The sequence below is a fragment of the Ciona intestinalis genome, chromosome 7 (genome assembly GCF_000224145.3).
Source record: "Ciona intestinalis chromosome 7, KH, whole genome shotgun sequence".
Taxonomy (NCBI): domain Eukaryota; kingdom Metazoa; phylum Chordata; class Ascidiacea; order Phlebobranchia; family Cionidae; genus Ciona; species Ciona intestinalis.
In genome coordinates, this window is record NC_020172.2 from 4,217,458 (window position 1) to 4,243,792 (window position 26,335).

Here is a 26,335-nt window from a genome sequence, read left to right on the forward strand (position 1 = left end):
GTTTAACCGGTTACCACACACTGTGTACAGATTACCCAAATTAAGTTACAAAATGATGTCATTGCAATGTCAATTATACAAGCAATGCTTCGAACAAGTGCTAATTCAACGGTAACCTCTTGGTCGAGGGCGGAACTGCGGCTCGATTTTAGCATGTCGGTGCAAATAGTTTGACCAGTATATAAACTACGCAGCCAAGCAACCGTCGTTGATTGCGACTCTCTTAAATTAATTCCACATTTCAGTTGTACAAAGAGTCAGACGTGGCTAAAGGTTTGCTATTTAACAGAGCAGTCTGGAAAACCTGCGTCGCAACTTTTTGAGCCTATAGATTGCGATCAAGGCGAGTATGCAAACACGCAGAGGCAGGAACGAGGCGCTAAGCCGCAATCCCGCAGGGGAAGTGCGGCAACGACGTTTGGCAATTAAAACAACACCTCGCACCAATCAAGGCAGCGGTACCTTGTCCGCTTTGAACTGCTGGCAAAGGTTGTTCGTTATTGCATTGCTCCCTCTAACCTCTGCGTATGTAACCGGTAAGTCTTTTTTGTGGCTTTATGACATTTCTCATTTGAACTGTATAATTAGTAGCATTGCGAGATGTACAGCCGTGTAAGAACATATTACTCGTAAGCGATTAATACGGTTAATGACTGGATACATTGTTTGAATTAGGCGATTGATCTTATATGACACACGGCCTACTAGAAATATATTTCTAGTATGCCGTGTATGACATTAAAACTGTTCGTTTACCTTAGAGTAATTAGTTCGACGATTAATTGAGTTGGTAGTTTATTTATATAAGTACAAAACAGTATAAACACAATTCGTGTTAAGTATAGATTTATATTTGTTTAGCGTATACGTATACGGGGCAACCACTTATGAAGTCGAACTTGAATAACTTTAAACAAATGTTGATGTACTTAATCTAACTTATCCAAAGTGATCATGCAATTTAATAGCGACTGTATTGAATATGCGTATAGAGCGGTTTGGTCCCACGAACAATAGATTGTACAGTAGGGTCACCTTTTAACTCTATTTTCTCGTCCCATTTAGTAGTAAACAAAGAACATTAAAAAAATTAAAAAACTATATTCTCACGACTCATATATAGACCGTTGTTAATTGTTTAAACCACGATAAGGATATTTGGATATACTGTGTGCTAAAGGTGTCCCAACTTACCCCACCCTACTATACATTCTGCATTAAATAATCCTTTAGCGGCTCATCTGGTATATAGAGTATTTTTAACGTTCCGTCCGCCATCCGAAAATACTTTATTCATGTGGGTTTGTGACGCAACAAACACACGCAAGCAAAAACAACAGAATATTCTGCAATAAACTATGGAGTATAGTTCGACTTGGAAATACTGAATACAAGAGCTGCAATTGTTGTGATGCGACATGAAACAGTAATCCATGTGGCTATATCGCTAACAAGGGGATAATCCTTATCGGCTTTTGGTTATGGAGATTTTCGGTGTTGTCCGAGTTCATATACCGCCGATAATATGTATGGCAATTGTAAAATTTCAAGAATGCTGTTGTTGTTGATGAGTTGAACGGATTTGTTGTTCAACGGTTTCGCCTGGTGTTGTGTGTACCCGATTGCTGCAGCCTATTTTGCAGTAAAAATTTCTATTTTTCTGCGCCCTTGCGGTGTTTTCCCTGGCCGCAAGTAATCGTTTGTATATTTTCTCTGGTTGCATTGTAATTTTTTTGCGTGTTTGGAGTGTGAACTCCATGTGCGTGTTAACCACATGTATACTTGCAGAAGAATTGCTCGATTTTGTGAAACTTCATCAATCTGGAAGAGTAACCAACGATGGCCTCGTGGGATCGTCGGATCAAAACTCCCCCGCGTAAGTTCACTTCATGCGGTAGTAAACGAAGAATATTTGCAGAATTATATAACTGCACCCTTACGAACATAATACAGCGTTGTTTAATTGTTCAAAACACGATCAGTAGGAAAATCAGATTAAAGTGCTCACGGTATCCCATCTTACCCCAAAGCACTATATACAGGTTACAGCAAAGACCAAATTATTTCGTTTCTGTTGATGTATATTTAAATTCGCCTCCAAATCGTTTAGTTATTTTATAAATATTGCTCTGTCTATACGTGCTTGGAACGTACACAGAACATGCCATTTTGGTTTTGCCCATAAAAGGTGAAAACCGGTCATGTCTAATTACGTCGCGCGTATGGGCACGAGCAAAAATTCTTTCGGATTACGTTTCTCTGACGTCAGATGACGTAATGGCCAAGAGAAAATCTTCGAAACTCGCATCAGAAAATACAGATTTTTCTCGCCTCACGAATTACAATATCTCGAAAACTGCGCGTTTTGTTGACGAAATAGTAAAATATTAACCCAACAACTTGACAATGAATACGTTCTGACGTTTATCCTCTGTTTTGTAAACAGTATTTCACGAACTTAATTAAAGCGGGACAGACATTGGTAGCAATGTACGAACTTAATCTAAGAAAAGCTTGTTTGCTGTGTCTGGAAAAGTTTTTACTGTACACTGTATAATCTGACTGAACCTTCTATACATACAAAGTTCAACAGTTTAATTCGGTTATGTTTTTTAGAAATCCGTTTCCAATACCAAGCCCTCCATACGATGAAAGCTCATTTAAAAGTAAGTTGTTTTACTTATATCTCTATACTGTCAGCCATACATAAAAAGCCCAACCCTAAAACCACTCAAATATACGAAAACGCATGAAATAGAATAGTGCATGCATCGTGTTAGAACGACTGATGCTACCCTGTCACGCAAGGATAAAACAAGTTAAATTCATTCATTCATTTATTTACTCATTTTCCATCAACTTATGTGTAACAATATTTTATTAGATCTATGTCGACACAAAAAGTTGGACATCGTTTTTGTTCTGGACGGGTCAAAAAGCGTAAAAGCTCATAACTTTCAGAAGATGTTGGCATTCACGTCTGAAATGGTCGGAAATTTTCAAATAGGGTCAGAAGACACGCAGGTAAAACTTTTACGTGTAACACATTAGTTGGGGTGATATGGGACTTGGTTTCATTCCCTTTCTCGTCTCATTTGTTAGTAAACAGAGAATATTTACAGAACTATGTAACTGTAGGCGGTAGCCTTGGAAATCTAGAAGAACGTTGTGCCAGCAGTATCCTATCTTACCCCACAGTACTATATCTAAATATCCTGACCAGCGATGTGCATTTAGCATGGTATCTTATAGTATGTTACAGAATGGTCTTTATACAATTCTAGGTTGGAGTGATACAATACAGCAGCTGTATTCGGCCGCACATCTGGCTAAATAATTTCACGGATACGGAGCAACTCCAGAGCGCCATCGCCCGGATAAAATTTGAAGCGAAAGGCACGGCAACCGGGAAAGCTTTGCGGTTTGCTTCCAACAGAATGTAAGCAATGCGTGTTGTACTAGATACCATATTAAGCATGAAACATCATAGTTTATCTCCGTTTATGTGAAAAACTGTTGCTGTGGGTATGTATGATAAAATAGTTACAAAATTTCAATTGAAAATGGGATTGCAATTGTAATAAGTTGCGTAAAGCTGAATTGTGTAGCAATCGTTCTTAGTTTTGGTTTAGATTTTTATTTACTGACTCTAATATACTGCTAATCTGTGCATTACAACGAATCTGGTCACTACAAGTTACACATAAAATGCATTTTTGTTAAATTACTATCAAATCTACACATTACACACATTTTTCAACTAAACTTTATATTCCAAGCCAAATTTGCCATAAAATGTAACAGTTAAAACCACATTTCTTATTAAGGTTTAATTGGAAGAAAGGTGCAAGAGAATTGTCGGGCGGTGTACGTCGTATTTTGATCCTCATCACTGATGGAAGGTGGTCAGTACGAGATGATATTCCTGGCGCATTGGCAAGTCTGGAATCAAAACAAGTGGAGCGCTTTGCTGTTGGGGTAAGGAAATTGTAAATGGGAATACTATATTATGGGCATCAAACCTGGGGTGGCAGGGTAGGCATTTGTTGTGGGCCAGTGGTTAATGTGCCTGCCTCTAACCTAGAGGTAATGGTTCAAGCGTCATCGCTGCTACCATTGTTGGCACTTAACGGCGTTTACTTCAACCCAAATATACTTTACTCATGGACCATAGCAGTAATTAGGATGTCTACATTCCAATATATTGATCTAATTAATATTATTATAAGTTGCATGTGTTCTAAAAGTAATTTCATTAACACACAAAAAAGCAACAACTAATTGGCTTATTTTTTTTTACATAAAATCTAAGTTATATTTTGTACATAGATAATATGTATTACTTGTATTTCTTCGTCATTATTTAAAATCTGATTAAATATGAAATAATCCTCATATAGGTTGGTAGGGTGGTTAAAACACTTGATCTGGGAGCTCTCGTTTCCGAACCAAAATCAAACCACTCTTTCCATATTCCATTCTTTGACGAATTAGATGAAGTTGGCAGAAAAATTCTGTCCACAATTTGTCAACGTGAGTAGTTTGAGACATGCCCGCCACCAAGACCCTACCCATATAGAAAATAGAGTGTGACGAATTTAAGTCAAGATTCTGAATGTCCCTTGTATTTGTACTCGTTTATCCACACGTGGTAGGGCAACTTCAGATGTTTTAACACTAGTGTTCCGTTCACACAGCTCATGCCCACTTTTATTACATATCTAACTTTGCTGGTGATATTTTTTGTATGGCTTGGGTAATATTTTTTGTATGACAGTTTGGACATTAGTAAAGTGAATTATAACTTTTACCATTTGTTTATTCCAATATTTTTTTAGCATGAAATAGTGCTTTTACTGGTTTTAATTTGAGTTTAATTGCAGAAAAAGAATGTGGGAATGGCAACGTGCCTCAATTAGCCGAAACAGGTAAATGTGTTGAGGCTTAGGGTTATTATCAGTCATTAAATTTTACCTGGGTGGCCACATTGGTTAGAGCCCTCCCTCTAACCCAGAGGTTAGGGGTTCAAGGCTGGTCTGTTACCATATGGGGCATGAGGTGAATGAAACAGATCACCCGTGTTATAACAATTACAACAACTGCCTTACCAGCCATGTGGTCATAAAACAATTTACATTCATTCAACTAAAGCTCTTAAAACTTTTCCAGGATTCGATTTGATTCAACTGACAGGGATGGACACGAGGTTTGATGTTTCACATGTTCGAGGGAGTAATGAACTTTCAACAGCTTATAGCATTGGACCACAGACCGATATACAACTGTCACCAACCAGGTTTGAAACAATTCAAGTATATTATGCTTATGTCCTAGTATATTATTTTTATTTTCCAGTATGTTATACCAACATACTCACTGATTTTATTCAGATACAATATTCTTCTATTCAAGTATATTATATCCATTGATTTTGTCCCAGTATTTTATTAAGACACTTAGAGGCAATTGCTTCAACCCAGTAGTCACTAATGGGTTGTCTAAATTGTCAGCCATACAGAAAAAACACCCACAAAGTTACATACATGCTAACTCGTAAGCTGACACGAGATTTATTAAAACAGAACACCTGTGCTATAACGACTGTCGTTTTCCAACCACACGAGGATAAAGCAAATTACGTTCATTTATATTATTTTTACCAGTATATTATTCCCATGTCAAAGCCACAACATTAAGAACCTTCGGCCCTGATTTAAAATGACTACAAAAAGTAGTACGTCATCTTTCATGCCCGTGCCATCTTACCCTCATACAAACTTCACACACATTCCTTCACAAGAGTTGCTGCACTGTATAATTTTAAACCCATTGTTTTACCCCAGCATATTATTCCCTCTTCAATTCCCGGCCAACTTCGGCATCTTTGCCACTTTCCGGATGAGCGATGAAGCAAGAGATCAGGACTGGATCCTCCTGGAGTTCAAAGATCCCCAGGAGATCCCGATGTTCTCCATCAGGATCTTGGGAGCCGAAAAGAAACAAGTTCACTTCATGATGAGAGCTTATAATGGGGAAACTTGTCTATATGAATTCCATGGTAAAATGTGTTCATTTTATTCAAATGATTGTTTGTTGTCTTAATTTTGTATGTTCGTAAACCTTTATTATGAGTTCCATGGTAAACCGTGGAAGAAGTACATTTATTCAAAATATATATCTATATATATAAATATATATATTTATTTTTTTGAAAAATTCTAGTCAATTTATACAAAAACATCAATGCTGTTTTTAACTGTCCGGAAACCATTTTATTTTTACCCTTTCTAAAAAACTTATTTTTAATTTTTACAAAGTTTGATTTATTTTAAATTTAAAAAAATCTGATTTCCTTAGATGTGTCTCGTTTATTTCAACCTGGATACCACACGGTGGCACTATACGTTGAAAACATAATCGCCACCCTGACTATCGACTGTGAGCTGATTGGTCAATATCTGCTCACATCACAACCATATTTGGGCGATACGGATGGACGACTCGTTATCTCCAAACATGTGACTGGTGCCGATTCCACTGTGGTAAAAATGCATTATAACCTTTACCGGTTTCTATTTATAGTTGGGTTGAAATATTTTGGTTTCTATCTATAGTAGGGTGGGGGGAGACAGGACACCTTTGGTACATAATATCCAAATATCCTGATCATGTTTTAAACAATTAACAACAGTCTATGAGAGTCGTGTGAATACGGTTTTATAATTCTTTGAATGTTCTTTGTTTACTACCAAATGAGAGGAGAAAATAGCATAAAAGTTGTCCCATGTTTTCCTACCCTCCTTTTTACAGAATTCTTTTACAGTATTTTAGGTTTTATTGTATTATTATAAAATTTTAGTTATTTTATTTAGTGTGTATTAACAATTCTATACCACTATTCGTATTTTAGATTGATCTTGACAAACTGTATATTGTGTGCCAAGCCATTTATAATGAAGGTTCAGAACAATGCTGTGACGTTATAAAGAAAAGGTAACATATATTGATAAATATGTTATTATATAAATTATCATATATATATATATAGCAAAGAACACTCCTCTCCCTTGGTTAAAAACCTGGCCTGCACCAATTTATCAGCTATACATATTGCTTATAAAAAAAGAAAGCCAAAAAATTTTACTTTTCACTAAAAATATTTTCCATAAGATCAGAACAAAAACTACTTCCCATTTTTCTTGGCTTCCATTGTTATTGTAAATGCCTACTAAAACTGTTTACCGGCAAAATTCTTCTTAATTTACATAACACCGGAAATCTCTCCATTGAAGCAGGATTCTAAATTATCAGTTTTATAAAGGGCACTGTCATTGGTGGTAAAATACTGTATTGAAAAAACTTTGTGGGGCACATTCCAGTGACACGCTCCAGGTATTTGCTAAATAATAAGTTACAAATTGCCTGTATACCCACCACACTTGGAGGGTGGCATTCACACACAATAGCAGCGGTTATTTTATGAGCCCAGACGTTATTAATCGCTTCCGAGCAAATCTCACCACTTACAAGTTCATTCATTCAGCCTTTCTCAACCAGACACCGGAAAAGTTTATCTAGAAAAGGTCTTTCAAGTTCATTGGATCTGTTAGCAGTTTCTTTTAGGGCATTTTGTGGTTTCTGCCACTCTAGCATCTATTTTTCTTTGTTTGTTTATTTTTTTAATTTAAACTGAAATGTACTAAAAATAGTTTAAAAACTTTTTTTTTAATAAGTGTCAAAGAGTTCTATATCCAAGGTGTTTTCCCTAAAACAATAATCAAATGTATTGAAATATGGTTTAAAAAAATTTGTTTAAAAAAGGTTATTTTTATTAATTAGTGTCTAAGAGTTCTATATTCGAGGTGTTTTCCTAAACCGATAATGTTTCAGTTAGCATGCGTTATGTTATGATCATACATAGACTGGACTGAAGAATGTATGAGTCTTGTTTTATCTCTGGTTTTCCAATCCTGATACTTTCAAGTGGTATTTTACAATCGGTATAAGGCTCCATTCATCACACTAGCTAGAGTATAAGAGACAGGGTGGTTTTAAAGTGTGTTGGTTGTTACTATTTAACTTGGAGTGCGTTATAACTTTTCAAAGTTTGTTTTGCGGTTTCTGTTTGGTCACTATGCCCCCATGTCAATTCCTTTCAGAAATTGAACAATTTATAAAAAGCGATTTGTTTAAGTTTTTCTGTTAACTTTTACTAAAAGTAGAACCATGGGTATTTGTTTGTGTAAGTACTTAGATGGGGTTGCTATGTTTTGATTTCTGTTTTATTCAGTAAATATTTACTGTTGATTTTAAGCTTGGATTACTATGAATGTAAATTATATCCAATATTTCCAGCTTAAACAGCCAAATATTAACATCATTGGTCAAGTTATTCAGGTTCTCTTTATAATGTTCTTTATTTTGTCAGTGTTAACTTCATTAACTTAGTATGTTCGGAACATGTTTGTTTAGAATCAAGTGCAACAAAATACAGACACGACAAAGAAATATTAAAAAATTATTGGTAAAGCTACTCAGGTTATCTTTATAAATGTTCTTTATTTTGTCAGTATCCAGGTTAGATTTATTTACATATCTTCGTTTATTGGCATCAGTTATTAAACATGTGGATTTGGAATTTGCACTTAGCAGTAAATCTTTATTGGACTTTGTGGCTTTGTTTTCTGGTAGGGTGTGTTCTGCTCTTTAAGATAGAACTATCAATAGAGTAATGTTTAACTTAAACAATTCGCTTTAAAAATAAGAAGTTTATAGTTTTAAAAGCTCTGAACTAAGTTCAACTCTTTTTATTGCGAATTTAAAAACTTAATTTTTTTATTGGTGAGATACTATGACATTACATGTCAGGGTACAGAAGATTTAGTTTGGTCAAAACAGCAAAACTTAAATGAAATTAAACATGCCTAGTTTTTTATATATCAAAGCTTGATGTCACCATTGCGGGTGTGTGTGTCTGAGCAAGGCGCTTAACAGTCATCAGTTGTCTAACTTGTCAGTAATACAGAAAAACCCACAAAGTTACAGGTGACATGGTAATTCATAAGCGGGTAAAGTTGTATAAAATGTAGCCTATGTTATAACTTCTGAAGTTACACTTTAATATTAAGAATAAAGCATAATTTATTGTTATATTTATTGTTTCTAGTGCAACACAACTGACAGCACCATCTCACCAACTCAAGCAGCAAGACCAGAAATACCAGATGTTCGGGAAACTGATTTCGAATCCCTTGACATCCCAGTGATCCCTTCTTCTCGGGAGGAGAGTGATGATCTTCCTGATCCGGAGGTTCCCTTAAGCACTGAAGACCACATCCGGAGAACTGAGGAGCATCTTGATGAAGAGGACACTGAAGATAACTACAGAAAGGAGATTGACGAACTTCCTGCTCCGGAGGTCCCCTCAAGCACTGAAGACCACATCCGGAGGACTGAGGAGCATCTTGATGAAGAGAACACTGAAGATACCTACAGGGAGGTTGGAGATGACCGAGATGATGCTAGCATCGAAGCAACCTCGCGTAAAGGAACATCTAGGAGTCACTCAGAAGATTCAACAAACCGAAAAAGTTCCAAACCAGCAGGAGTGTCACCTTATATAGAGAAAACCATTACATCAAAAGCAACGGATATGAATTCCTCTGTGGAGTTGAATGATGAAGTCACTCATGTTGTTCGTATGAATAGTAGAAGAAGTCCTGCTTCACAAACACAGTTACTCAGGTTACAAGGAGACATACCAATAAGCATAAGATCGCAACCATCTGCAGTACCAGCCCCTAATCGAAACCCACGACCACAACAAGCACGAGAATGTATTCCAGGTCCGAGAGGATACCCAGGACCAAAAGTAAGAACAATTATTTCTAATTTAGAAATTGGTACAAATTTATAAAAAAAAGTGTAACATTTAAAACCATTTCTAAATAAAAATTTAGGAAAACTTCTGTAAGATTTAAAACGATACTGGAAATTTTTTTATAACATTTAAAAAAAATGTTTTATGTCTTTTCTGTTTTCAGGGTCACCATGGTTCAACCGGTTTGCCTGGAAAGCCTGGTCCACTTGGAAGAAAGGTTGGTTATAATAACACATGTTGATGCATGGTAACATTATGTAATTAACATGTATCCACATACAGGGTGAACCAGGAATACGGGGGGCGAATGGACCGAGAGGTTTCCAGGGCGACCGTGTAAGTTTATACAGTCTGTAAAGTAATGAATATCCTCCTATGATTTCGAATTTACAAATTTAGTTTGATTTGTATACTGCACTGCCATTGCATAAGTTTATTGCTTGAAGTTATTGCATTTTAGCTTTTACGAAAATAAGGCATGTTATATTTTGATATAATAAGAAAAATTTAAATAAATATTTCAATATCTCTTCAGTCTTCATACATTTTGTTGCATTTTTATAATTTTCATTCATTACTTTTGTACATTTCTTCACTTGTGTTTACACAGGGCTTCCCAGGTCCGCAAGGTTATAGAGGTTACAAAGGGAATCAAGGAGCTAAGGTATAATTTAAATGACGTACCTATAAATCTTATAACACTTTTTCCCACACATTGTACCATAAGGTGTTTTAATGAAGTGTTTTTTTCTGTTGATTCCCTACTTTCCTTCTTTAATTAATATAATTTGCATTTTCAAAAATTAACCATATGACCACACCAATAACCTCTCGCAATAAGTTTAACACCTAAATTTGTAACACAGGGTGACTTGGGACCTCCAGGTGTAAGAGGTGCTCATGGGTTTACAGGACCCCAAGGTAATCCTGGATTACTTGGTGTAAGAGGTACACCTGGAATGTCAGGACAAAAGGTTTGTGGTTTAGAATGTTTGCCGATCATTTTTTGGTTTTTATTTCAAACTTTATTTATTTTCGGTAAGTTAAGTTACATAAGCGGAAGGTCAGAACCTGTTGTTGTCCGAGTACGTAACGATAAAAAAGTGTATTCAGTTTATTTTCTTATGTCTTTTTACCTGGTATTTGTACTTAAATTTGTGCTTGTTTAAAAAAAATAAGACGTGAATTTTCTTCCTATTTGCTTCTATATGCCAAAACTATTATTACAGCTTTATATAAAGCTATTTGTAACCTTGTTATCATACAGGGAGAATCTGGCCAACCTGGCAGAGATGGTAGAAATGGATTAAAAGGAGCAAGGGTAAGGAATTCATAAAAATATATCAAATTTATTGCTGTTGCTACCACGCATAATAATATTCTTTCCAAAAAGTATTTTCTGGCCAAAAAGGTAACATGGATTTTATTAAACTGTTTCATGCGGTTTTGTATGTTTATGACTATAATAAAGTCTTACTTCATGCCAGAGGATTAGTTTTTAGGTAAATATAAAGAAAGAATATGCTTTCATAAACTTTTTTTTTATTTTAAAAGAAACATATAATTTATTAACAATCTTGTTTTAAAGACAATATAAAATATATATACTGATATTGCTACCTTTTATAATATATGTTTTCTATGTGTAGGGACCACCTGGTACAGGCAGTGGAATTGGTTTGCGTGGTAGACCCGGCATGAAAGGTTCTCAGGTAAATATGGTGCATTTATCGTTGTTTTGTATTTTGAACTGAATTTGTGACCCTTTATTGTATGTCTAAATTGTTCGCCATACATGTAGTATATAAAAGAAATATTACCTCGAAGTGACATATATAGTAACATATAAGCAGACTTGTTGTGTATGAAACAGAACGCTTGTGTAATAGCTCCAAAATGTATAAAGCAGAAAACCTGTGTTATAGCGGCAAAAAAAAAGTATAAAACAGAACCATCGTTTTATAACAACGAAGTATATAAAACAGAACACTCGTTATAACGACTGACATTGCCCTACCATGTTAAGATAAATAAGTTACATTGTTATACAGGGTCCTCCAGGTAATCCTGGTGTGAGGGGTATGAAAGGACATATGGGATTTCCTGTGAGTTTAATATATAATATATAGAATTATGTAGTCTATTATATAGCATGCACAATAATAGATTATAAAGTGTCTAAAAATGTATGAATGACTTTTAAAATTTGTATAAAAAAAGGTTTATTCAGTCTATTATATAGCATACATGATACAATAATTTTATACATATTAAAGTGTCTAAAACTGTATAAATGACTTTTTAATTTTGTATTATAAAGATTTATATGTTGTATTATAATGTATATATGTGAAATATCTGGTTTCTATAACCACAAAAATAACTGCATCAGTAAAAAAAGATTTTTACATTTGCTGTAGCAATTTATTTTTATTGAATTTCTCGTATGTAAAGATTTATGTATTATATTACAAAAGCATATGTGTTATATATACAGAAATATGTGATGTAATTTATTTTTATTGGATTTTGCTCCGTAATGTTAAGATTTTTGTATTAGAGTATAAAGTATATTTTTATGATGTAAAAAAAACAGACAAGATATTTTTGAAAACAGATATTTTTATTTTATTATGTTATATTGGATATGTGTATTATATACACAAATATGTAATGAAATTTATTTTTATTGGATTTTTTCTGTAATGTAAAGATTTATTATATAGTATATCTTAATGATATGTCTGGTGTCTAACCACATACTGTCTGAGTAGAAATAACAGATATTTTTATGTTTATGCCACAATATTAAATATGCAGTATTAAATATGCTTTGCAGACGAATATATCATGTAATTTATTTTTCATTTTTTTTTTACTAGGGCATTCCTGGTTTGAAAGGGGACAAAGGAAATCAAGGACCTACTGTAAGTTGACTACCTATAGTTGCCTACGTAAGACTTATAATTCTGTCTGTTACCGTGCCACACTGGCATTTCTCTAACCTAGAAGTAATGGGTTCAAGGCTTGGCGTTGCTACCCGGTGATCATTATTTGGTTGTCTTAGTTGTCAGCCATGCAGAAAAACAATCACCCACAAAGTTACATACGTGGTAACTCGTTAGCTGGCACGAGGTGTATAAAAAAAAACACTTATGTTATAACGATTGTCGTTTTATAACTTTACAAAAACTTATAGTTCTTATCATTACCAGGGTATTCACGGAATGCCAGGAACACCAGGAAAACCAGGAGAAATTGGAAATCCAGTAAGTTACCAATATATTGGTGTATAAATATCTTAGAGCCGCAGAGCTATGGGTATAGAACTCCATAAATATTCTTTGTTTACTACAAATGGTTAGAAAAAATTGGAATGAAAACGTGTCCCTTCTTACTCCACCCTACTATATCTTAAATATCTTTCCTTTTTTTAATTTTAATATATCTTCAATATCTTTCGCTGGAGGAAAAAAGAGAATAAAAACATATCCCTTCTTATTCCACCTTACTATATCACAAACAAATTTATGTAGTTGATCTTGAAGATGTGTTATGTACAAGAATTGTGTTATTTTATATACAGGGTGAAAGGGGTCCAGTTGGAAACATTGGACCACCAGGACCAAGAGGTTACCAGGTTTGTATATCTTTCATTTTATGTTGTTATTGTTAACTTAGTGTCTTTAGTAACTCTCTGACTCGGTGGTTAAAAAAGCTTAACATTTATTTTGAAATTACTAAATTTACTAATGTGTGTTACTGTGTTTTAAATTCTATGACTTTTAGTAAAAAGAGCTGAAAGTTAATGTTTATTAAAACAGTTTAAATAAAAAGTACATGAAGTATGTAAAATGTGTGTATTATTTCTCTGACTTTATGGCCAAAAAAAGCTGCTCTTCGAGACTAAATATAATTTTTAGGAAATGGCATTTATTAAAAAATATTAAATAAAGGTACATGCAAACAATATTATTACATAATATTGTTGTACACTTTATGTATGCAGCACAATACACAGTGTATATTTGCCATGTCTTCTGTTTTATTTGACACTTATGATAACAGTGACCAAAGGCATATTGTTTAGTGTCAAGGCTTAAGTGACAATTACCACAGCAATGTATGGATAGGCTGTTATGAACATGCTTTTATAAACAAACTGCATAACAATTGGCGAACTTTAAAAAAAATCAGTTTTTAAAGCAACATTTTATGTTAAAAAAATATATTATTTGTTTAATATTATATTCTTTTTTGTTTTGAATTTAATTCATGTAATATTTAAACAAAGTTTAAAGTGTCAATTACCATGCCCATGGGTTCAAGGCTTGTTTTTGATACCATTGTGGGTGTATGTGTCCTTGGTCAAGATACTTAAAACATACTACATTCATCCAGTTAAAAAATTATACATTTTCCATTTTTGTCATTTTGTTTTAAATTTAATTCATGTAATATTAAACAGGGTGAAAAAGGCACCAAAGGCACACAAGGACCAAGTGGTGGCCAAGGAGCCCCAGTAAGTTAGCGTGTTTATATTTTTAGGTGGTAATACTCGAAACCATTTGTAAAGCAAGTTAACATGTTATAAGTAACATTAATCTAATCATACCCCTGCTTAAACTCTTATAATCTTCCTCCAGGGTGAAAAGGGAGATAGGGGTTTATCTGGAACACCTGGAATCCCTGGCTTACCAGGATTAACTGGTCCAAAGGTGAGTTATGTGTGGAAACATTGCATTTGTTTAGTGTCAGTTTAGGAAGAAAAGTCTGCAGAATTTGTTTTTTTCCCCACATTGAGCGAAATTCTACATTTTTTTAGAAAATGCTTGCACAGGTTGTTTGTAATCAATATTGCAGTATGTTTGTAATCAATATTAAACTATGCAAAGGATCAATATTAAACTATGCAACGGAAATCCTGGCAAAAACATTTTTTAGACAAAAGGCTACTAAATTTGTTATAAAAAATATCCTCTGCTTAAAAAATAAAGCTTGGATGTGTGTTTTATTAAGTTTGCGTTTAACAGGGACATGCTGGTATGGATGGTCCTGTAGGGAAGAAGGTATGTAATATTTATGTAATGTGATTATGTAGTGTTAGAAATGGGTTGGGTGTTGTAATATCTGCTGACATTGCCACACCAATAGGGAACATTCGTTTTCCCTCTAAATCTAAAACAGCTTCTCCATTTCCATCAAATATAATTTTGTTATGCCAACATATGAACTTGGTAACTTGTAGGTGAGCATGTAGTGTATAAAACAGAACGCTCATGTTATAATGACTGTCGTTTTTCGTCCCCGCAAGATAAAGCAAGTCACATTCACTTATTAGTAACATTGCTAATCGACTTGCACAGGGTGATATTGGACTTCCTGGACCTGCTGGTAAACCAGGGAAACAGGTTAGTTATGTTAATCAAGCTTCACTAGTGCTGTGTAATGCATGTTAGATTTATCATAATATGTAGATTGGTAGAACCTAGATATGTAGTGTTAACATCGGAGCCAAACCTGGGTTGGCAGGCACATAATATTTTAATATTCTGATCAAGTTTTAAACAAATAACAACGGTCTATGGAAGTCTGAGGATAGGGTTATGGGGATGAGAAAATACCAAAATGGGATTAGAAAATAGACTGAAAAATTGTCCCATGTTCCCTCCTTATTATATATATAGATGCTATTAATTGCTTGACACATTGTAGTTTGCATGCAATTCACTTCTAATTCCTGCAATCTTGCTTGTAGGGGGTTGTAGGCCCATCTGGTGACATTGGAATGGTATGTCTTTAATTCACACTTTAATTGTAATTTATATTTATTTTGTTCTTAGGGGTTTTTCGTACTTTTTATTTTTTTACAGCCCTAAATGTTTCTAGCATTTCAACTTTTTTCTGCTTTCTGTACTTGTTCTATTTTTATAGCTTTTTTTTATTCATATTTTTGAAGTAGAAGAAAAGGTATTATCTTACTGACTTCTTTTAAGTGGTCATTATTTTTTAATTAATTAATTTTAAATTTTATAATTGGTTATTATGTTTAAAAAAGAAATTGGAAGTTTTAAATTCTCTTTTTCGTAACAGAAAGGTGAGCAGGGTGAAAAGGGCCCTCAGGGTCCCCGTGGCCCCCAAGGTAGACGTGGGGTTCGTGGCAACAAAGGAGAGAAGGGCGAACAGGGTTTGGTGGGGCACGTGGGTCACATGGGTAAAACCGGAAAGCAAGGACCCAGGGTGAGTTTGTTTTACGATATATGTTGGTTTTGGTTATAATAATGACAACTTATATTTGTTTTTTCCGTTACAGTAGCAAAGTTGAATAATGTTTAAAACGAAAACTTCATTGGGTTGTAGCTTATCCAGTGCCATTTTTTGTGCATTGTTTGTTATTCACTTTATTGTACCATGATGTAATATAAGTGATATATACGTAACAGGGCCCTCCAAGGAGAATGAAAGAAATTGAAGAATTGGTGAAGAAAACTATTTCAAGCATGTTGCCTGCGTGAGTGGTTGCTAAACCTAGTAAAAGTACTGAATATAACATACTATTAACCCAGTAGGGTTGCATAAAACTTAAGTAGACTAAAAGGGGTTGCGAGTAAAGTTTGCGAAGCCCTGCTTTACCTTATAAAACAGAACACTCGCGTTATAACGAATATTGTTGCCCCAGTATTCCAGAGTAAATAACTTACATTCATTCATTCCTTCACAGGTGAAAATAAGTTACATTCGTTTTCCTTCATTATTTCAAGATAACTATTTTGTACAGAATGCTCAACCCAATTCGACAACAATGTCAACGTTGCATACCCAGGATTGTTGAGGGTAGACCTGGACCCCCGGGTCCAAAAGGGGTGAAGGGGCAACTTGGGATACCTGGAGAAAGTGGGTTACAAGGAGATATGGGGCAAACTGGGATCCCTGGACCTCTAGGTGTTCCTGGCCCAAGAGGTAACTTTGTCCTAAATTTTTTTGTCGTTAATGATAACTTTTTTTTTTAGTGATTTTAACGTTTTATTTGGTTTTTGTGGTAGTTTTTGTTATTAATTTGATGTGCTTTTGTATTTTTTGCTATCGTGTTATGTGTATACATATATACACAGGTCCATCTGGAGATAAAGGTGATACTGGTGATCGTGGTCACTCTACCCCTGGTATGCAAGGAGCTGCAGGCTTACCAGGTACTGCATTTACGTATACTATAATCACTGATTATTTATAGCTGATGTCATATATTGCACACCATACATGGTAGCTTTATATACACATAAATGTCTTCTGTAGCAATCTGGTCCTTTATAGATTGTCCAAACTGTCATTCATAAATTAAAAAAAACAAGGCGTTTGTAAAAAAACACTCGGCATATAACGACTATCGTTCCCCAACCATGCGAGGATAAATTAAGTCACATTCCTTCATTCATACATATCATCTATTTATTAACACTTTATTAATCTGTAACGTCATGCAGTTTCTACAGTGTCAAGAATTCACTAATGATTTCTATTTATAGAATATAATGGTTGAATTTTCAACTGGTAAATTTGTCAAATAATTAATAAACGAACAATGGTTTATCAAATTCGTTTCGTCGTGGTCGTTTAGGATGTAGCAATGATATTTTTCAGTTTCGTGCTATTTTTTAAAGTATTTTAGAAGACTATCATATATGTGTTTGGAAAGAATATGTTTTAAACAATCACCCATAAGTTACATACGTGTTAACTTGTAAGCGGGCATGAGGTGTATATGAAACAGAACACCCGTGTTATAACGACTGTCGTTTTCCGGCTACGCAATGAAAAGGCAAGTTACATTCATTTATTCTATTTCTTGACTATAGGTCGCCGTGGAAAACCCGGTAAAACTCGGCGTGGTAAAAACGGCAAGAAAGGTCCCCGTGGATTCCCAGGCACACGGGGTTACACAGGGATGCGTGGGATACAAGGACATCGTGGACAATGTTCACCAAGTGATTGTGGCGCTTTACCTCAGTATCAACAAAACCCGTATACGGTATGTCAGTAATATGCGTAATAGTGACTATTAATTATTTTGCATAGAATTTATTTCGTCCCTTTGGTCACAACCACGAAGGACAAAAGAGTTTCAAAAGCGAAAAGACGGGTAGTAACAGTAAAACAACAGTTGTTAAAACACGCTTATTGATAAAAAAAAAATAACGTTTTGGGTGCGTGACCGCTACACCCTACATACAATACAATGTATAGCTATATTTTAATGTGATATTGCAATATTACATTATTTTCAATCTTTATCTATTTTAACATTTTTATATAAGTAAGGTTTTTTGGATAATAAAAAAACATAATAGAAATAATTGCCCCCAAAGTTACATACGTGGTGCCCGTAAGCGGGAACGAAGTGTATGAGATAAGACACCCGTGTTATAATGACTGTCGTTGCTCTGTCACGCGATGATGAATCAATTACATAAGTGGCAACTCATAAGCAGGAATAAGGTGTATGAAACAGAACAATCCAATTATTGTTTAGACTTGGTTTTTGTCTGGTACGTTTTCGTAGCAACATATTTGGATACTCTTATACTAATATTTTGTATATTGCAGTACACCGACAATAAAGGACCACCTGCGCCTACTATACCCGGTGGCAATGCTGCCAATCGACCCCCGGATGGGGTGATGGCTGGTTTGCCGAGTTTACCAGGACCTCGTGAAAGTTTGCCGAATTTACCGGGTGTTGGGCCCGCCATACTACAACAGTTAAAAGGTCAGAACGTATTTGGTTTTAAAATATCTTTATAGTTAATTGGGGTCGTGAGAAAGGATATTACAATTACCGCAACCTTTTATGGCGATGCGATTTTGAGTTGATGGTTATTTCATCGATCTATACAAACATGACATTTCACTAGCATTGCCAATCACGATACTTTTAAATTATCAATCTCTGTTACGTATCAGTCAGCGATGAATGACGCCGTGTGACGTCACAATACGCAGGAAACAGTGTATGAATGCTATTCATTCAGTTCAACAAGGCGAAAATTCCACAATTCAGGGTCACACGTACAAAGTCCGGCAATTCCCAAATTTTTCGTGATACTGTTTTCATTATTTAGGATAACTAATGAATTTTTTTAATATTTTTAACATTTAACGTTTTGGATTTCCATTCACGCCTGACGATTTCTAAATTTCCAATTTCCTTATAATAAAAACACGTACGGTTTTCAAAAAAATGACGTCGAAGCCTGAATCCCATATTTCCCCATTCGTGTTTTAAACAATTATCAACAGTCTATGGGAGACGTAAGGTTACAGTTTTATTGTTTTGTAAATATTCTTTGTTAACTACCAACTGGGACAAGAAAGAGAACAAAAACATGTCCCATCTTACCCCACCATACTATACGTTAGTTTTACATGAATAAATGTAAATATGTTGTTATTTGTTTATGTACTACAAAATGGGACAAAAAATAGAATAAAAACATGCCCCATCTTACCCCACCCTGCTATTTTATTACTTTTATACATAAACAAATGTAAACATTTTGTTACTTGTTTCATACAGGCCCAACCAACACACACGTCGTGAACTTGGATGACTTCCCTCAGCAAAGACCTAACGACGTTAATTAATGCATTCCAAACAATATTTATAAATTCAATGCTATGTAGCCACACAAGAGGGTTGGTGTTCGTCGTTTTATATAGTAGGGTGGGGAAACATGGGACACATTTTACTCCCTTTTTCTGTCCTAAACAAAGAACATTTAAAGAAGTATAAAATTCAGACCGTTGTTAATTATGTTTAAAACATTTTTAAAACATGATTAGGAAATATGAGATAATGTGCTAAAGGTGTCCCACCTTTCCCTAGTGTATATTTTTTGATGCGTTTTTGTTATGAAAACACTTTTTGTAAATTTTCTTTGCATTTAAACTTCTTGCCTCTTTTTTTATTGCCCGTGTATTGTAGCTCACGTTTCGTCCTCAAATAAATACGTTGGGCATCACACCTTATGACGTGGCAGACGAATTAATGAAGTTTGTGACGTAACAGGAAGACAAATTAATCTCCCCCAAAATATCTCGGCAAGTGTATTGATAGAAACGTGTTATGTCTGCCAAAGCAGTTTCAATTGAAATCATATCCGAACGTGTAACCACACACGCGTGTAACCATTTATCGCATCCTCTTAATGAGCATGCGCAAACGAATTTTGGATTAGTCAAAACATATAATTTATTAGCGTGACATGAATTTAAAAAAAATCGGAAATTATATCCATATTCAGTAATACGACCATGAGAAACGTCAAATTAAGGAAGATGAATTTTTAGTCGTGCGAGCGGATAGTGGAGTAATTCACTATCGTATAACGTGGCCTACTGATCAAATTCTCATTTCCCAACAAACAAATAACGGTCGTAATTACGCAAGACGAATTCTGGCTTAATCCTTTTTCGTCGGCCCTTCGAGGCTTTTGGAACGTCAGATCTTCGCGATAAACACTGTGTGGTACGGTATCACTGTCGCGTTGCTGAACAGTGTGGGCAAAATTGCGTCACATAGCGATTCGATTTTGTCATGACGTCACTGGGCCATTGCCAAATATGGAAAAAGCGGAAGGAAAGGGAAGGAGACACAATATAAACATGCAAGGATGTAATTGCGTATTTCAAATCTATATCTGTTGCATCTCATAAACGTAAATGGGCATGTCAGAAATATGGATTATGTCGCTGACTTCCTGAATATAAAGATCACCCGACACTAAACGAAAAGTGATTCATAAAGCTGTCATGCCACAATCTGCGTTATGTTACTCGTTTATGAAATGTTGATCATATGCCCACGGTCACGTACATTCCATACTGTTTATTAAAATCGGTATTGTCATTCATATAGTATGGTGGGAGAAGACGAAACACTTTTAGCACATATAATCCAAATATCCTGATCGTGTTTTAAACAATTAACAACAGTCTATATGGCAGTCGTAATAATACGATTTTATAATTCTTTAAATGCTCTTTGTTAACTATACCAAACGGGACACGAAAATAGAATGAAAATGCGTCCCATCTTCCCCCACCCTACCATACTAATAGCTACTTTCTTCCAACTGTTATGATATCACAAAGTGAAAACCTTTATCAATTTTTGTAAATTATGGAATAATTCCTTTGCGCGCGGAATGTTGAAAATCTCCCGCCCGCTGTGATTTAAAATACGAAGTACGAGGAGCTGCTAACTGCCTTGGGGTGGTACTGAAGCTCTAATACCGCCTGCTATTTTTGTAGATTGCCTACAGCAGCACGAAAATTCACAAAAAGGTCTCTTGTAGCGAGTCCTAGTTTAAATCCAGTCAAATTTAGAGCTTAACTGTTGTGGATAACAATGCGGTATGCCAATGCTGAAAGCCCCGGATTTAAATTCGATTTTGTATATAATAACGTGTATTGTTCCACTAAGATTAACAATTGAGCTGTTAGCGTATAGAGTATACACAGAGAAAAAAAAAATCTAGATACTGAAAATGCCAGATTTGAATTTGGTTTTGTATATAATAACGTGTACTGTTTCACTAGGATTAACAATTAAGCTGTTATAGCGTATAGACCTAGGAAAATCTCAATTCTGAAAGCGTAGGATTTGAATTACATTTTGTATATATTACCGTGTATTATATGTCACTGAGATTAACAAATTATCTGTTAGCAGATAGACACAGGCAAATCTATAGTGTAATGGTGTGTATATATCCTTACTGTATTCAATATATTTAGCAGTGATGTAATAGCTAGTTGTCTTAGCATACGATAATAATTTACTCAATTAGTTAATACGGTGTCATTAAATAGGTAAATTATTATTTACAATTGTCGTTTATATCAACGTGCGTAGTTGGTAATAAGCGTAATGACGCTACATGTTTATTGTTAATGTTTGAGCTGGAATTGTTTAATGTCAAAAGAAATTGTTTCCATGACACAAGGTCGAGCTTGTTCGGTATTGGAGTTGTTTACACGTTTACGTAGTTAAGGGATCGCAAACGGAAATTGGTCTCAGTATTAGTAAACTTTACGGTAGCGATTATACCTTGTAATTGTATATAGTCGTACTGATATCATCTTGTGAGCAGCTGCGCTTCAGCGTGGGCGGTATACTGTTCTATAGGATAAGTGATTATTAAAAAGAAATTAATTAGTAATTTTTGCGCGAAGTGAAAGACGTATTTGAGGGTTAAGAGTTCTAGAATCGCCGTTCCGACAACCATGATAAATTGCTAGGCTTGTCAGCTTCGTTTTCTATTTGCGGTCGGCTCTGCTGCCAATTTACTCTTAATTGTTCAAAACAACGTCACAACTGACATCACAGCCCGCGTGGTCGCCGCCGGCTCAAGCTATATAAGCTGCTGTTTTAGAGAGAAGCAATACAGTCGAGTTTGGCTACTGAACAGTACTGGCATACAGAAAGTAAAGTGTAAACTTTATTTACGTTTGTTTTTATTATTTTAGAAATCTTTCCAGAACCTATAAATATTATATTGATTCTTAAACTGAAGTTTATTTCGTTAACAAATGAAGATGACAAGTACATTATTGAAACTTGCTGTTACTGTGGCAGTTGTAGTCGTCAGTGGTAAGTTACTTAATAACTGATATTTAAGTGTGTATACCAAACATACCATCATTTTTTAATGTTGATAAAAAAATGCTGTTACTCGTGTTTAACTTTTTGGTAACGATGTTTATTATTTGTTCAGGTTGTATGGCGAGCCCAGTCCCTGCAGATGACGTTGGCTGCTTCGCTGCACGAAACGCTGTGTTCTTGGACATTCGTCGACTTTTACGAGGAGAGTGGCCATATTGTGACGAAGGTGGTCTCTGGAAGGTAAGGTTTATGATTATACGAGGTTTTCGCGTTGCATATACAAAAATAATAACGAATAGTAGGGTGGGGTAAGATGAGAAATTTTTAATTTTCTTTTTTATCGTCTCATCAGGTAGTAAACAAAGAATTTGTATAGAATTATATAGCAGTATAGCCCCACGACTCTAAAATAGCGTTGTTAACTATTTGAAACACGTCAGGAAATATAGGATTTAGGTGCTAACAATATAGCGGTATAAATACAAAACGACTTAATTTCCAAGTAAAATATCCATAACTTGCTGTAAGGCCTTATCAAATTTAATGTATACATAGAGCAAAGGGTGCAAAGGTTTTAGCTGCAACACTGTACAGCACGAACATAGCATTCAAACAAACCTAAAACAAAACACACGTCAGTATTTCGAATCCTCTAAACATATCACGTTTTCCTTGCAGAATGTGCAGTGCGGTATTAACTCCTGCTACTGCGCATACGTTGATACGGGAGCTCAGATTCAAAACCTCAACCTGCGTACGTTGTATTACTCATATGATCAACTCATGGGGATGTGCCCGATCCGTTTCCAGGCGAATCGAGACGATGCTTGCCGAGTTCCTCACCTGAACTATCCATGCAACACCTCGGCACCAAAGTAAGTATTAATTTGATATTTTGGATAAATTCTTTTATTTAAAAAAAATTGTTCAGTTATTGAAGATTACAGCCATACTATTTCAATTCGTTTATTCATTCATAAAAAATCTTTAATGTCTAGGGCATTCAGGCAATTCTTTTTAGCAGAATTCGGCATTTTTTAATACGATATGCATTAACATACATTTCAACCGTAGCGTATACAACAACCTGAATAATTTTGTGTAAAGTTTTTAACGACATTAAAAAATATTTACTCATTTTTTTCACATTAAAAATATTTAACACTATTTTCCGCAGGTACATTTACAACCAAGAAAGTGGTGAATGCGAAGAAACGCCTTCATCCAGATGTTACGGTTTCATGAGCCTTTCAGAATGTCAGAGTCAATGTGGTAAGTAGAACCTTTTAGGGCCATATAAGTTTTAAGAAGATATATTTATCTGTATGTACGCACTTTACGTTTATGTAATGAATATACTTGTATTGCATCTAAACATGGTTGCAAATTTAAACATGTTTTGCATATTGTGTGTACCGCTACTCCGTATGGCAAACCCTGGTATTGAGTGTCACGGCATGCCTTTAAATGACTCGCATGATCATTACGAGCTAAAAATACTATTATTAATTCTATACATGGCGGCATAATCTGCATTTTAAATTTTTTAATGAGTCTAATGAAATAATATATACGCTGACGTGATACAAACAACTTCAACTTTCGCGAATTCATTCCAGTAATTGGTAAACAATTCGTTTGTTTTACGTCACAGTTATTCTCACGACAAGCCGCAGCATCTCCGTTTCGATAATGATATAATTACTTAATTCTTGTGTCAGCGGGTGTCGGTTAATTCATGGCTCCCTGCTGCTAAATTTAGACAAACACGCCACGCAGATTAAAATCATTGCAGATTTTCAGCACCGTCCTACAATAGCACCGCGCACCAGACCGTTTGAACTATCTCTCGCCCGATGTTAAACCTATTTCCAGTTCAACTCGGTTCGAAAATATACTTTTCAGACTGTAAACATGTTTTCTTTTTCTTCAGCGCCCGTTGTGCACGATCGTTGCTCCCACCCGTACGACATCGGCCACAGTTGTTCAGACCACACCCCGACTGGTCGTTATTTTCACAACCCTTCAATGAACCGTTGTGAATTGTTCTACTACGTTGGATGCGGGGGAAATACAAACAACTACCGAACTCTGATTGAGTGCGAAAGAACTTGCTGTAAGTTGAAGTATATGAAAAACTTTATCACAAACAATAACCCATATTACTTGTAATTAAAAACATATCTCTAGTTAAATGCCTAAAATATGCTACTGTGGGGTAAGATGGGAAATCGGTAGGACATAATATCCAAATATCCTGACCGTGTTTTAAACAGTTAACAACGGTCTATGGGAGTTGTAAGGACACGATTTTAATATTCTTTGAATGTGTTGTATGTTTAACTAAAACGTGTGGTTGCCAAACCAAACTACATATACTTTATTTTACCTTACGTTTTAACATGTATACCTTTACAGTGCCACAACCGATAGTCACAATAACTGTACAAGTCGAAGGAAGAAACACACACAGCTTGGAGGTGCCATCCTGGGTATTGGACGATTACAGCTTAGTTTCTGATAACGTCAACCAAATATCTCAAGTAATAATGGATCGGGTTCGACTTGTTGCAAGAAACCAAACATTGGTCCAAGCTTACGTTGAAGGTAAGTTAAACTGGAATCAACGTGGTCGCTACATAATATTATAATATATTGTCAAAACAAAAACTTACAGGAAAAAAAAAGAAATTTTACAAAAACATGAAATTTTACAAAGTCATTGTTTTTAGCTACCACTGCCACTGAGGAAGGACGACTTCTTGAGATCGGAAGACCTCTTCCACCAATTGAGGCTAAATCACCTGAAGAACAAATCAGACAAGTTCTCGGACCTGAAGTTGTGTGTTTCCAACCTGATCAAACTGGACCATGCAGAGCACTTTTCCGAAGATGGTAAGTTTCAACTCGATATGAGTTTTCTTTACTATGCGTCAATTTACGTAGGATATAGCACGACAGCGCAGAAAAGTTTCCTGCTAAATTAAATGTTTTTTTTTGGTTATAATTTTATGACAAACGAATAATTAATTATATTTTCTCATCAGGCATTTCAACTCCGAACGTGGTGTTTGCGAGCGTTTGGTCTACGGAGGCTGCGACCCTAATGGCAACAATTTCTTAGAAGAGCAAGATTGTTTTGAGTATTGTCGAGCATATGCCCTTCCCATTACTTCTTACGTTGACTCGCGGGCTCATAATTCCGAACCACAAGAAGATGTTGATGGACAGGTCGTTTACAGACTGCCTGAAGTCCCCAGCACCACCCCAGAAGAAACAACACCAAGTCCTACTATTGGTGTTTAATGCGTTGTAAAACTTTGAAGATATTGGTAGTAATTCAAACGTGCACTGTTCTTGGCATAAGCGCCGCCAGACCGCACTTCGCGCTTTTCCAGCGCCGTGTCTTCAATATTTAATGACGGGAATCCATTAATTCGAAAACGCTGCTTTGCTGTTTGGATATTTATTGCTTAAGCTTTTTACAGCGATTTTTAGTTTTTTGGTATAAATCTGTCGATTTTTATATAAATTGTATGAAAATAGATGCGGTGAAGTTTTAATACTCTATGCTTCCATCGTGACTTTTATGTTTTTATTCATAATCGTACTTTTATCAGTGTTTAAATAGCACGTTGCTTTCCTTTTACATTGCGTCTTTTTCGCCAATAAAGTACTTAAAATGAACATAGAAACAGTATTACCCTATCGAAAAAGATTTCTATGAGCCATATATAAACCGAAGTCAAAAATATTTCAAATTTAGTTTATCTTGACTACGAGCATTGTTGTTA

The 26,335-nt window shown here is 35.2% G+C and overlaps 3 protein-coding genes across 4 annotated transcripts; all 3 read left to right on the forward strand.

Moving 5' to 3' along the window:
- Positions 1-56: 56 nt before the first annotated feature.
- On the forward strand, positions 57-5,775 carry LOC101242317 (cartilage matrix protein-like). The gene is made up of 10 exons (XM_018812652.2): positions 57-536; positions 1,789-1,876; positions 2,617-2,666; positions 2,885-3,024; positions 3,285-3,439; positions 3,828-3,978; positions 4,401-4,533; positions 4,884-4,928; positions 5,170-5,296; positions 5,664-5,775. Exons 1-10 carry the CDS (start codon positions 350-352, stop codon positions 5,710-5,712), a joined length of 1,125 nt encoding a protein of 374 aa, XP_018668197.1. The 5' UTR covers positions 57-349; the 3' UTR covers positions 5,713-5,775.
- A 2,728-nt stretch (positions 5,776-8,503) lies between these two features.
- LOC100177425 (collagen alpha-1(XI) chain-like) lies at positions 8,504-19,903 on the forward strand. 2 transcript variants are annotated; one of them, XM_002124043.5, is made up of 24 exons: positions 8,513-8,687; positions 9,167-9,871; positions 10,044-10,097; positions 10,163-10,216; positions 10,491-10,544; positions 10,747-10,854; positions 11,148-11,201; positions 11,530-11,592; positions 11,932-11,985; positions 12,763-12,807; positions 13,096-13,149; positions 13,467-13,520; positions 14,349-14,402; positions 14,527-14,598; positions 14,914-14,949; positions 15,247-15,291; positions 15,639-15,671; positions 15,974-16,120; positions 16,324-16,391; positions 16,659-16,840; positions 16,993-17,070; positions 17,734-17,906; positions 18,482-18,644; positions 19,452-19,903. In XM_002124043.5, the coding sequence occupies exons 1-24, from the start codon at positions 8,625-8,627 to the stop codon at positions 19,517-19,519; spliced, it is 2,481 nt and encodes an 826-aa protein (XP_002124079.4). In that variant the 5' UTR covers positions 8,513-8,624; the 3' UTR covers positions 19,520-19,903. The 2 variants fall into 2 exon arrangements, with proteins under 2 accessions (XP_026690764.1, XP_002124079.4); XM_026834963.1 differs by lacking the exon at positions 15,639-15,671 and having other exon boundaries at positions 8,504-8,687.
- Positions 19,904-22,336: 2,433 nt separating this feature from the next.
- On the forward strand, positions 22,337-26,236 carry LOC100179019 (papilin). Its single transcript, XM_002129819.3, has 8 exons — positions 22,337-22,529; positions 22,654-22,781; positions 23,220-23,416; positions 23,719-23,813; positions 24,475-24,657; positions 24,960-25,148; positions 25,274-25,436; positions 25,589-26,236. Exons 1-8 carry the CDS (start codon positions 22,469-22,471, stop codon positions 25,845-25,847), a joined length of 1,275 nt encoding a protein of 424 aa, XP_002129855.1. The 5' UTR covers positions 22,337-22,468; the 3' UTR covers positions 25,848-26,236.
- The last annotated feature ends 99 nt before the right edge of the window (positions 26,237-26,335 follow it).

Coding starts and splice junctions, on each gene's coding strand:
- LOC101242317 (XM_018812652.2), top strand. CDS start 350: ATGCAAACACGCAGAGGCAGGAACGAGGCGCTAAGCCGCAATCCCGCA. Junction 2,667..2,884: donor CGATGAAAGCTCATTTAAAA/GTAAGTTGTTTT, acceptor ATATTTTATTAG/ATCTATGTCGACACAAAAAG. Junction 3,025..3,284: donor TAGGGTCAGAAGACACGCAG/GTAAAACTTTTA, acceptor ATACAATTCTAG/GTTGGAGTGATACAATACAG.
- LOC100177425 (XM_002124043.5), top strand. CDS start 8,625: ATGTGGATTTGGAATTTGCACTTAGCAGTAAATCTTTATTGGACTTTG. Junction 15,672..15,973: donor CATCTGGTGACATTGGAATG/GTATGTCTTTAA, acceptor TTTTCGTAACAG/AAAGGTGAGCAGGGTGAAAA. Junction 16,121..16,323: donor CCGGAAAGCAAGGACCCAGG/GTGAGTTTGTTT, acceptor TATACGTAACAG/GGCCCTCCAAGGAGAATGAA.
- LOC100179019 (XM_002129819.3), top strand. CDS start 22,469: ATGAAGATGACAAGTACATTATTGAAACTTGCTGTTACTGTGGCAGTT. Junction 22,530..22,653: donor GGCAGTTGTAGTCGTCAGTG/GTAAGTTACTTA, acceptor TTATTTGTTCAG/GTTGTATGGCGAGCCCAGTC. Junction 25,149..25,273: donor GGTCCAAGCTTACGTTGAAG/GTAAGTTAAACT, acceptor CATTGTTTTTAG/CTACCACTGCCACTGAGGAA.